The sequence below is a fragment of the Mustela erminea genome, chromosome 10 (assembly GCF_009829155.1).
Source record: "Mustela erminea isolate mMusErm1 chromosome 10, mMusErm1.Pri, whole genome shotgun sequence".
In the NCBI taxonomy this organism is placed as follows: Eukaryota; Metazoa; Chordata; class Mammalia; order Carnivora; family Mustelidae; genus Mustela; species Mustela erminea.
Window position 1 is genome coordinate 95,661,744 of NC_045623.1, and position 12,069 is coordinate 95,673,812.

Here is a 12,069-nt window from a genome sequence, read left to right on the forward strand (position 1 = left end):
GTCAGACGCTGGATCTCAATCAGAGGAGGAAGTTCTCAGTTTCAAGGAATCCAGGTCAGGAGCCAAAGAAACCCTAAGGATTGGGTTCTGGGTACCTGGGTAGCTCGAGGGAGGGCAAAACAGCAGGCTTATGGAAAACCAAAGTGCAAATGGTCAGAGGAGGCCACCGAAGTCAGCTTCAGTGCCTCCACGGAACTAGACACCAGCTTCCAGGACCCCCTACGGAGGGCACCTGAGTGAGCAAGGACGGCAGGCCTGTTCCTAAACTCACCACTGGGAGGCAGCATGGAGCAACAGCAGGAGACCGGCTTGGGAGCCATCCTGGGAATTGGGCAGTCTGTGGCCTTGGCTGGTTCCTTCCTTGGCAGGGCTCTGAGCCTAAGTCTCGCCATCTGTAAAACAGCAACAACAATGCCCACTTCACAGCGTTGGGGTGAAGGTTAAATGTAAAGTCCCTAGAACACACAGGAGGTGCACTACACCAGGCCCACCGTGGCTCCTGTGCTCCAGAGGACCCACAACTTCACACAGGTGAACACATAAGCACACACAGACACACACATGCACACATATGCATACACACAGATGCACATACACACACACATGCACACACATGCACACACACACCAAATTTGTTGGAAGGCCCTTGAGTGCCCCTGGCCCCTGCCAGCACCCAGCTCTAGGTCAGTGCAGTTCCTGGCCTCTTGGCTCCTCGTTTGCAATTCTCTCCTCTGTTCTCATAATTAACACTGCTCGGCCTGGTGAACCACTTCCTGGCATCTCCTGCCCCGTGTCCTGGCAACGAAAGGTGCCTGCATGGAAATCTCAGAAGGCTGTGAGCCGTGGCTGCTGCCTCGTGGTCACGTGGTTGTTGGGGCCATGGGTGGGCAGTGGGCACTCCGGGACAGATGACCTCATCAGAGCCTTCCTCTGGAAGACACACCAGGTGTTGCCTAGCAAATATCACTTCCCACCTGTTCCAAACACCCATTTTCTTGTGCAAGGTCATTCATGTGCTTCATGGTGTCGAGGCACTTGTGGGCCCCAGTTTCACAGGGTCACTGAGGAACCCTGGGCTTTATCAAACAATGCCTGTCACTGGGAAATGTATATCAGGCAGGTTGATGCAAACACTGTGTGGTGAGAGCAGTGTCTTTTATTGGTAGCTGCATGAGACCGAACACCTGAATGGCTAATAGTCACATTTTTTAAAAAATATTTGGCAAGGGGCACCTGGGTGGCTCAGTGGTTAAGTGACTGCCTTTGGCTCAGGTCATGATCCTGGAGTCCTGGGATCGAGTTCCACATCGGGCTCCCTGCTTGGTGGGGAGTCTGCTTCTCCCTCTGACCCTCCCATCTCTTGTGCTCTCTCTCATTCTCTTTCTTTCAAATAAAATCTTTAAAAAATATATATTTGGCAAGATGTGATTCAACAAAAATTCTTCCAAAGAGCCAGCTTTATTCAAATCATTTAAAATTTTTTATATTCATTGCCTATAATTTATATTTTGCCTACTAATTGTAATAGAGTTCAGAGTATTTTAGAAGACCTTTTTGCAAGCAACAGAATGTTTTGAATTTTTCTCCTTAGATTTACTTTTTCTTTAGATTTACTTTTTTTGGTGAAACAAAGAATTTTTTTGTTTTGAATATTGTATTGAAATTCGTATTTGATATTGTATTAAATTGGAACTTAATATTTGTATTTAATATTGTATAAATAAATTATATAAATAAATAAGTATATTTAATATTGTATTAAAGTTTTATTTGAATATTGTATTCAAAGTGAATCGTATTCGCTTTGAATACAATTACATTTTAAAAATCGTTTCGATCATTATGGTCAGAGGAGCAAAAACTACATAAAAATTTGATTATAATGTATTTGATTATAATGTAATTGGAGATTTTGCTGAAATGAGAGCAAGATAAAGGTACAACCATTTATGAAATATGTTTGTCTATATTCTATAAGTGATTCAAACATGACAAGCCCATCAACAAAACACCTAGACACACACAATAATAATTAAACTTGAGTGACTTGGACGTGTCTGACTTGATTCATGTAAGAACTGTGACTTTCCATATATTCTTTAACCTGTTGTTAGGAAAGCATATTCAGATAGAAGGATAGAACATATTTTATTTCCCACCTTGGCAGCTTGATTATAACTTTTAAATATTTAGACATATGACACGGGGATCCTCACATATACTCTTGACCCAGACCCCCTAAACATTAAGGTCTAAGGGGTGAGCCTCACCACCACTACCCAGAACAGGTTCTGGAATCTTCTGGGAAAGAAAGGATGGGGAGGGGGCTCCAAACAGGAAGGGATTTTACAAGGGAGGCCCGCTAGTTAATCTGTATTAACTAGTACGACGGCTCCTAACAGGTTCCTCTTCTAGACACTCCACAGGTCCTGTTGGATTAACTCCCAACCATATCAGGAACGGGTGCCATTATTATCCCCATTGTACAGGTGGGGAGACTGAGATCATGGGAAGTGAGGTTGTTTGCCCAAGAGTATCTGGTTAGCCAATGGTAAAGTCAGGCAGCCCGACCCTAGAGCCCAGAATGTCCTCTCAATCGGGACACTACTGCACTCAGGAGCAAAAGGGTCCCCCACAGTGGGTGGGGTCTACGTGTCCCCAACATCCAGGCACTCAGAGACACAGGCATCCCAGCAAAACGCATGGATGCTTGTGCCGCACCAAACACCTGCCTGCACCTCTGGGGGCATCCCTACTCCCCTGGGCCTCCCTGCTCCCTCTACCTCCTTGGATCAGTCTCGGGCAGTAGCACTTTCACAGGACAAGGGTCTGTGGTTTCCTATCCCTCCCCCACGACCCCCACATCCATGAAGCCCCAGTGAACAGGGTGGTAGCCCCCTACACTCCCACCATCTCTCAGATGCCACTACCCACCTGGTCTGTCCCAGTACAGCCCCTATGTCAACCGATACCGGCAGCCCACACCATCCTGGAGCTGGCCATACCTGCGAACTGGGCTTCTCTTCCCGGCTGGGTTCCCTCCTGATGGATCCCTCCGCGGCCAGCGCTATCCTGTCCAAACACGGCTATGAGCAGGACGCCTCCTGGTATAAAACCCTTCATTGGCGTTGCATTGTTCCCTGGACAAAGACCAAAAAGGCACAGCTGTACCATTTTACAAGGACGTTGGTGACCTTATAAAAGATGACAGCAGGCCCACGCCGAGGAGTCTTGTTCTTTCCTCTCCATCACAAATGGGAGAACCCAGCTGTGTGATGACAACTGTACAAAACCTGTTCCCAGCGGAGGGGACTAGTCTCCCTGGACTTCGGGTGCCCACGGTGTCTCCCCATTGGGATGAAAAGACCACAGATTTCCTTTTGAGAGGGGCCTCATCTTCATGGGGGAATCCAGGGTCCTCTCCAGCATTCTTCAAGCTCTAGACCACCTGCCCCTCAGGCTCAAGCAAAAGGCATACCAAGGGGTGAACAGGAGGTCAAGTTCCTGGGGTCAGCTCCCCAGTGAATCATGCCCTTTGAGGCCCGCCCACCAGTAAGTAGCACAGCAACCTCTGACGCCTCTCAGCCCTTCCTGGATGCATGTCCCTCAGACCACAGGACCTTTGCACAGGCTGTCTCCCTATCTAAACTCTCTCTGCCTTCCTCTTCACCCGATTAAATTCTTGAGACTCCTGCTAAACAATTTTTTCCTCAGAGGAGCCCTCACTGGCCCCCTGCCTGGATCAGACACCCCCATAAATGCTCCCATAGGCCCATGGAACATCCTGTCAAACCACTTATGCCTATTTGTAAGTTTCCCTTCAGTGTGTAATTACTGATGTCTGTCTCCCTGCTGGACTGTGAGCTCCACGAGGGCCAGAATCACAGCGTGTGGCTCTTTGGTGTCTGCTCTTTGGTGACTTGCCCATAGGAAGTCCCCCGTGGAGGTGACTGACTAAAGAGGCAACGAATCCTTTCAGGAATCCGGTTCCCCCCACTCCGCTGGGAGACGTCTGCAGGAGTCACTGGACTCCGAGGGAAGCCACAGAAGTGATGAGATCAAGCCTTCAGTCTGGTGCCTGCAGCACGTCTGGAGCTTAGGAGATGGTGAGATGGTGACAGTGGTGGTGGTGATGGCGACAGCTTCTAAGCTACAAGGAACTCATTTACACCACAAGGAAGAAGACGTTGCTTCGAGACTGGGCTCTATTCCTTCTACTCACCTCCCCCCAACCACCCTCCATTGAGGAAGTTAAAAATCAATCATTCGGGGACCATCATCCTATCCGAGGGCTGGGAGCCCTGGCCTAGCCACCTGTGCTCCACCCCAGCAGGAGTAGGTGCTCGGAGCTCCTGGGACAGCGACCGTCTCCCCTGTGGCCAGGTAAGGAGGAAAGGAAGGAGGAACCCAACATTTGTGGGTGCCTCCTGTGGGCGCGGCACCCCACAGAGAACTCTACACCCTTCATTTCCTTTCCGTCCAGTCCCAAACTCTGCAAGGTAGGGCCAATGATCTCCCTTATTATGGATGACAAAGCTAAGCTCAGAGAGGTGACAGGCCTGGCCAAGGTCACACAGCCCCTACGGGGCAGAGCAAACACTCCAGTCCCAATCCTGTGGGTGCAGAGACCCTGGCCCTTTCCACCACATGGTGTCACTGTGTGAAAACTATAAAACCAACCACATGTCCTGAATCCCGAAACTCTCCTCCACATCCGAGTCCTCCCCAGAATCTCAGCAGCAGACACCTCTGCCTGCAAGCCCACCTAGATTTCTCCACCTGGCTCTGCGACCCACCCCGACCCCAGTCCTTGATTTTCTGCTCCAGGCACACATGGGAAGAGCTGGCAGGGGCCCCATCATGGCCAGGCCAGGAGTCAAAATGGCTCACCCAAGGAACTGCCTCAGAAACTCAGCCCTTCCTGGGAAACACCCTTACGCTGCTGCAGGAAGGGCTAGGGGCCAAACCTCCCAGGAATCAAAGCTCCTTTTCAGTTGTTTAGACTTAGCTCCTCAGTGACTCACTGTTTGGGCTCTGATGACCCAGGCCAGGAGCCAGGGGCTGCCAGGAGGGGCCCTCGTTAAAATCAAAAGGCAGTGGTGAGCCATGGGGAGCCCCCTCTTTGGAGCCCATGACTCACAGCTGCTGGGTGATCCTGGCCAGGTGCACACACCTCCCTGGCCCTTCCCCACCCCCTAGTCTCATGGGGTGGGGGTGGGGGGTGTGAGTTCCCAGAGGATCAGGAGCAGGAAATGGGAGTGGTGCGAGGCAAGCCTGAACCCCAGCTCAGCCAGTGCTCACCAGGCCTTACCTTGCATTAAAAATTTTAATCCCAAATCGTTGGCTAAGATCCCGTCACCCAGATGTCTCTTCCCCTCCGCAGGTGGCACCCGCCCCAGTCCTGGACCCCTGACCTGCACCCCCCAACCACAGTGTCACGGATCTTGTTGGGAAGTCCGTCCCGTCTGCAGGTGTGAGACCCAGCCTCTGCACCAAACCAGCTCCTGAGCGGCTGGCCTTCTGCCTGGGGTCAGTCTCATGTGGTGATTTTCCTCCAAGGGCACTTTCCTCCATTAAAATAGAAAAGAAAAAAAAAAGTGAAAAGCATATGTATGACCGCATTGGTAGGAAGGCAACTATAATCTAGGCTGTGTTACAGTCATTCTGATTGTAAAGAAATTCATGCATTTGGGGAGCCCTTAAAACGACCATGCTAGGCACCAACCTTACTGGATGCACGAGGTAGGCCCTTTAAACTGTCTGGGCCCATATTCTGGCTCACCGTGGACTCAGTTTACCTCTCCATAAAGTGGGGATGATCAGAGCAGCAGCATCATGGGACTCTTTGAAGCCTCCTTGAGATCTTGCCTAAGAAGGGTTTGGGGCACCATCCTGGCCATAGCAAGTACTCAGAGGGGGCGAGCTGCCTGGTGGCATTTGAGCTTCCCATCCTGCCAGGAAGGAGGCAAGCTGGGATGCCTTCCGTCCCCATAATACAGACAGGAAAACGAAGGAGACGAGCAAGGCAAAGGACCTGCCTCAGTGGCAGAAGCAGGACCACGAGGCTGCAGATCAGGCAGCTCCTAGGTGCTGTGCTGACAGAAATCGCTGGTCAAGCTATCCCCACTCCAGACCAGGAACAGGGAGGGCAGGGCATGAGGAATCCCAGGCCAGGACAGGGGGCATCTTGCTTCCCCTTCTGCCGCCGTGGACTCAGGGGTGTGGGCAGCAACCAGCCCACGAGGCCACGGTGCACCCGTGACTGCTGGGACTTTGCAATCTCCTAGCACAACAGAGCTGGACCCTCCTCCCATCCCTCGGGCCCTCCCGACCTCTAGCCAAGCTCTGAAGCCTGGCCTCTGTGTTCTGACCTCACCATGGGGATGGCAGCTCATGCTGGGAGACAAGCTGGACCAGGGGGTACTGTCTCCCCAACACATTCCCTAAGATAACATCAAAAGGATGGAAGTTTCCAGTCCATGCTGGAATGTGGGTTTTCCAGCTGACTCAGACAGAGTCTATTTCTATGGCTACACACTACACCACTGCCTGGGGATCTAGGGAGACAGAAGTCACATCTGGGAGCATTTTCACTGCTTGTCAAACAAGCAGGAGCCTGCCCAGGAAAGAACAATGAAGAAAAATCCCTAAGCTCAGCTGGCTGAGCTCCCAGCCTCTGGCCTATTCGATCTTGGACAAATGGCCCTCCAGGTCCCCAAGGGTCCTGCCTCTTGGTCAAGCTACACTCAGCGCTCTCCTACTGGGTAACACGGAGCAGGGGACACGGAGCAGGGGACAGGGAGCAGAGGGCTTGCTGCAGTAGCTAACGGCATGGAAACAAGACAGACTTGGCAATGTGGACGTCAGTTTCTTAGCTTCTCTGGGCCTCAGTTGCTGCATCAGTAAAATGGGGGTGAGAAAAAGATGCCACGAATGAGAAGCCTTTGGTACAGCCCCTCGCTCACAGCCCAGCCAGTGAGAGCTATCACCAAGGTTTTTGGAAAGGGGTAGGTGAAGGGAGAGGCAGGGAAAAGAGAGAGCCACAGACTGCTCCCCAAAACCCCTTGGGAACCAAGTGCATAGGCCCCCGACTGGCCCCTCCCCTGGGGAATTGACCAAAGACCTGGAAGTATAGTTGCATCACTGCGCATTCAGGGGTTAATGATGGGGAGTGGACAGGACCCAGTATTTAACTAATTGGGGAGCTGCCCTGAGATCAGAAGCACCCCGCTCACTTCCTTCTCCCGCAGCCCAGCTCCTCTGCCCCCTGCTCACCTCCCCTCCCCTCGGGATGAAGCCTCCCCCTCTTCTGACCTTCCTCTGCCTCCTGGGTAAGTGACCTACGTGACCTTCTCTCTTCCTCCTCCCCAGCTGGGAACGGAGAACTCCCCGGAGGTCCTGGAACCAGGCTCTAGGGAAGTTGTGGGGGGTCAACTCTAGGCCAGTTGTGCCTGAGGCAGCACAGGCCAGGGAAGAAGGGACGGGTGGGGGGAGGGAATGCAGCCCAGGTGGCCTGGGAGGGCACAGGAAAGGGGCTGGTGGGGACACACGTAACACAGACGGGGTTCCTGCCCCCTGCGCTCCACGTCTTCCCCAGGAGCTTCCATCTTGGGCTCCAGCCTGCCTGGAGGGACAAACCCCCACCGCTGTATCAGCAGGATCTGGAGGCATTCGGGGAAGTCCAGGTGGTCATGAAGCCGATCCAGTGGCATCTGATGGGACTTGGTGGGGAAGAGCGCTCTGGGGGCATGGAGCTGATGCCTGGGGAAATGACCAGGACCCGCTGGGAGACATTTGGGGTGCAGTGGGGGGGCAAGCAGGAGGATGAGTGGGTGGTAGTCTAGAGATGAGGGAGGGGGGCGGGAGGAGCCCTGGGTATGTTGTCCCAGCGGGGTGAGCACTAGGGATCGGGGTGGGATGGACGGCGTGGGAATATCATTACTGGTTGGCGTCATTGTTGTTGGGAGCAAGGTGCGTGGTGAGGTGGGCTGGACGATCTGGAGGTGTCTGACTCAGATTTAAGGGGATGTGAGGGAAGCTGGCTGGAGAGGGCAGGGCCCTGATGGGTCTGCCCGCCTCTGCCCTCCGTCCCCGCAGTGGCCCTGGCCAGCGGGAACCTGGTCCAGTTTGGGGTGATGATCGAGAGGATGACGGGGAAGCCAGCGCTGCAGTACAATGACTACGGCTGCTACTGCGGCGTTGGGGGCTCCCACTGGCCCGTGGACCAGACGGACTGGTGAGCAGATGGCCCTGCCGGGGTGGGGGGGGGCTCCCGGGGACGGGGAGGAGCTGGGACACCCTGGGAGTGGAGGCTGACCTCTCCTTGGAGCCCTGGGCCCCCCGGCAGCCCCTGGTCCACCCCAGCGTGGCTGCCGGGCCCCTCCAGACGGACCGTGACCCTTCCAGGTGCTGCCATGCCCATGACTGCTGCTACGGGCGCCTGGAGAAGATGGGCTGTGAACCCAAGCTGGAAAGGTATCTCTTCTCTGCCAGCAAGAACAACATCTTCTGTGGTAAGCGAACAGCTCTGGAACGCCCCAGACCCCAGGTTGGATGGGGGAGAGCAGCTTCAGACAGGAGCGCCCCCCCCACCCATGGCGGCCCCTGCTTCCTCGTCAGGGCCGGACCCTGGGCTAGAGGGATGGGCGGGGTGGGTCTTCCATCATCAGGGCATTGTAGAGAAGGACTGAGCTCCCCCCGCCAGACTGGTATCCAGTCCAAAGTTCCCAGGACCCGTGGGCTCCTGCCCTGGTTCCAGGCCTTCTCCCCACCAGAGACCCCCCAGCTCCAGCCTGGGAAGGAGGTACAAAGGAGACAGAGCTGAGCCGGGCCCAGAGGAGCTATACCCACACCCCCTCTCCAAGGGCCTGGACAGCAAGGTTCAGAGTAATGTCCCCAGGACAGAGCCTCGAGGGCACAGTCCCAGACCGAGCTAGAACTACAATTTGGGACAGCAGACTCCACTGTCGAAGGCTGACTCCCCCTGGTGGGGTTCTCAGGCTGGATCTATTTGCTCAGCTTTGCCAGATCCAATGCCCACTTGAGGATTAGTTTTCCTCTGGTCCCCAGCCCCATGGAAGCCTCCCAGACCAGGTGGCAGTGTGGAGGGAGCCCAGATCCAAGCATCAAGCCTCCCCGCTGCAAAGCCAGAGCCGACTGGAGGGAAGGGCGGGGGCTGAGTGAGGGGGTGACCGAACAACCCAGGGGAGTCAAAGAAGACAGCTCTGATCTCTAAGGCCTGTCCTGGGAGCAGGGTGGGCAGAGCCAGGACCAAAACCACTGGAGGCAGATTTAGCTCAGTCTCTTGCTCCCACAGCCATCTCTTTACACAGCAAGGCAGCTTTGACAGGTAGTGAGCTCTCCGTCACAGCAGGGTTATGCAAGGTAGGAACGAGTCACCTGTCTGGAATGGCACTGAGGGCATGATTGCGGAGAGGTGTCAGGAGGACAGGGTCAGAGGATCAGGGCTTCACTTTCTCCCCCACTGGGTGACTTTGGGCAAGAGATGTGACCTCTCCAAAGCCTCTGTTTCCTCATCTATAAAATGGAGCCAGTCACACTGCCTTTCCCAGCTTAATCTAGTTCCTAGCAAGAACCACCCAAAAGAACCCAGGCAGCCGATAAACCCCTTAATTTTGCTGGAATAGCAGATGTGGGCAGAACCCTGGTGGGAAGTGGAGGCTGACCTTTGAGGGGAAAAAGAGGAGCCTTGGACATTTCTGTGAGATGTATTCATGGGAACAGGGAGGAGCCAGAGCTGCCGAGGGCTAACAGAGGCCTTGGAGAGAAGGGCAGGCCCTGGGACCCCACAGTTTAGAGAACCGAAGCTGGCTCTACCCCAGGCACACACTTAGAGCACACACTTAGAGAGGGAGTCTGAAGACAAGTGCCAGAAAAACGGGCTCTGTCCCCTCAAATGGAGATAGCCCCAGGGCCCGAGCAAGCCCCGAGCATCAGTCCCAACAGGCTCCAGTCTGGGCCCAGGCTGCTCCGGGACGCACAGGTCACCTGGGACTGAGTTGCTGTCATTTCTTGCTCCCCTGTCAGCTCGCTGGCTGCCCTCCAGCACCATCCATGGCTCCCACAGGGAAGGGGTTGTCTAGAAATCTGTCCTGGGGCTGGAGCAGGTGCATTAGAGACCCAGACGGCCGACCAGAGGGCTGGGGCGGGGGTGGGTGATGCATGGGCGTGGGAGAGGAAGGCAGAACAGCTAGGACAGATGTCCCCCAGCTTCCCAGTGTCCTGGGAGTCCCCCAGACACCCCCTGGGCCCTACCCCGCCCCCACCCACACCCAAAATACCCCCACGGCTGTGGGCTCCCAGCAGAATGGGACAGAGAATGCAGACCTCAGAGAGCGGGAGGCTCAAGCCCTAGGGTCCCTGACTCACCTTGTCCCATCAGCCGGCCGAACCGTCTGCCAGCGTCAGACCTGCGAGTGTGACCGGACTGCCGCTCTCTGCTTCCGCCAGAACCTGGGCACCTACAACCGCAACTTCGTGCGCTATCCCAACACACTGTGCAGCGGCCCCACACCGCCCTGCTAGGGCCAGGCCCACCTCTGCACTGGGCCTCACCTCCAGCGGCCCCGGTCTGGGCAGCACTGACACCAAAGGCTCTCCCTCCAGAAAGTCCTTTCTCACACCCCCACCCCCCCACCCCCGAGAGCTCCCAGACTGTGGCCTGGACCATTGCTGGTCCTCCTAGGAAGAGCCAAGGGACCCTCTAGCACCCAGACGATTCTATAACCCAGCCCTGAGATCCCCGTTCCCTCTCCTAAGTAAGTGAATAATGTCCTATGATTCTAATAGTCTCTGATTCCCAGATTCTATCATTATAGGATTTCATTAGTCTGTAGTTTCTTTCATTCACTTTTTTTTTTTCTTCCGAGTCTCTACCCTGTGCCAGCAATGTGCTAAATAAGCACTGGGGATGCGGCAGGAACCAATGGGACACGGTGACCTCTGCGGGTAATTCTAACATTCTGCCCTTTCCATTTCCCCTTATAGTAAGTTTTTGTGATTCTCTTTTTCTAACATTCTACAACCTTATGCAAGACAGTAATGGCGATCTCCAGAAGGAATAGATCTGGCCATATGGTGTCATGTGAGAAGCATGAAAAATACCAACCTAAAAATATTGTCCCCACCATGTCAGCAGGCCTCAAATCCCTCCAATTAGCAGAACGGCTAAGTGTGAAAAAAAAAGCTCCAGAATCATACAAACCCTTCCTTTGACCGAAAGGTGGCCAGGGGACAGAGAGGAGACGTTCTACCTGCAGGGGTGTCCCCACTCCCAGCCAGCATGCCTCTGTTTCTTCATGTGTTGGTATCATCCAATGACACCCTGCATGGGCACATATGGCCATGTCAACGTAACCCTCTGGTTGTCAACTTGGAGAGGCCAGAGTGGCCAGAGAAGATCCGCTGAGAGCATGCCCTGGCCGGGTCAGGCTTCTGATTCGGGGCGGGGGCGGGGGGGGAGACGTCAGCCTCCGGCATCTAACTCTGGAGCCACGAAGATTTTAAGGCACTGAAGGGTTCCCCCCAGGTGGGATGCGGTCAACCCTGGAAGCGAGGTACGTCAGCAAAGTCTACTCACTATGGACAGAATTCTCTCTACTCTCTACAGTAGGGTGATAAAGCCTGCCAGGACTGGGATGAGCCCATCCAATGAGACAAGCATGGGACAAGGTATTACACAGAAGGGACAGAGCTCACAGCAGACATGCAATAAATGTTCACGCCATTTGTCGTTTTCATGGCGCGTGTGCAACTTTCTGGACTTGGAGGGCAGGAAAGAGTGAGAAAACATCAGAGAAATGATCGTCATAAACTTTGAAAGGTGAAGATGTTCTGTGTTAGCAAAAACAAAAGGGAGAGGGGAGGTGGTGAGCGCACTTTGCCACTTTGAATGATGCTGGTCCCCTGCAAGGAGTCACAGGACAATCAGGTCTTAAGAGCAACTCTGGGATTGGGGAGGCGAGCGAGCGCGTGCGTCGGGAAGAGTGGTCCTAAGGCGCCCTCTGGTGTCCACTTGGTTTAAGCTACAAGGAGGAAACCTAAATTCAG

General features: G+C 54.2%; 1 protein-coding gene across 1 annotated transcript; it reads left to right on the forward strand.

Annotated features, from left to right (window-relative positions):
- Window positions 1–7,272: 7,272 nt before the first annotated feature.
- PLA2G2E (phospholipase A2 group IIE) lies at window positions 7,273–11,211 on the forward strand. The gene is made up of 4 exons (XM_032303466.1): window positions 7,273–7,331; window positions 8,098–8,236; window positions 8,407–8,513; window positions 10,403–11,211. Exons 1-4 carry the CDS (start codon window positions 7,292–7,294, stop codon window positions 10,543–10,545), a joined length of 429 nt encoding a protein of 142 aa, XP_032159357.1. The 5' UTR covers window positions 7,273–7,291; the 3' UTR covers window positions 10,546–11,211.
- Window positions 11,212–12,069: the final 858 nt, after the last annotated feature.

Coding starts and splice junctions, on each gene's coding strand:
- PLA2G2E (XM_032303466.1), top strand. CDS start 7,292: ATGAAGCCTCCCCCTCTTCTGACCTTCCTCTGCCTCCTGG. Junction 7,332..8,097: donor GACCTTCCTCTGCCTCCTGG/GTAAGTGACCTA, acceptor CCGTCCCCGCAG/TGGCCCTGGCCAGCGGGAAC. Junction 8,514..10,402: donor CAAGAACAACATCTTCTGTG/GTAAGCGAACAG, acceptor TTGTCCCATCAG/CCGGCCGAACCGTCTGCCAG.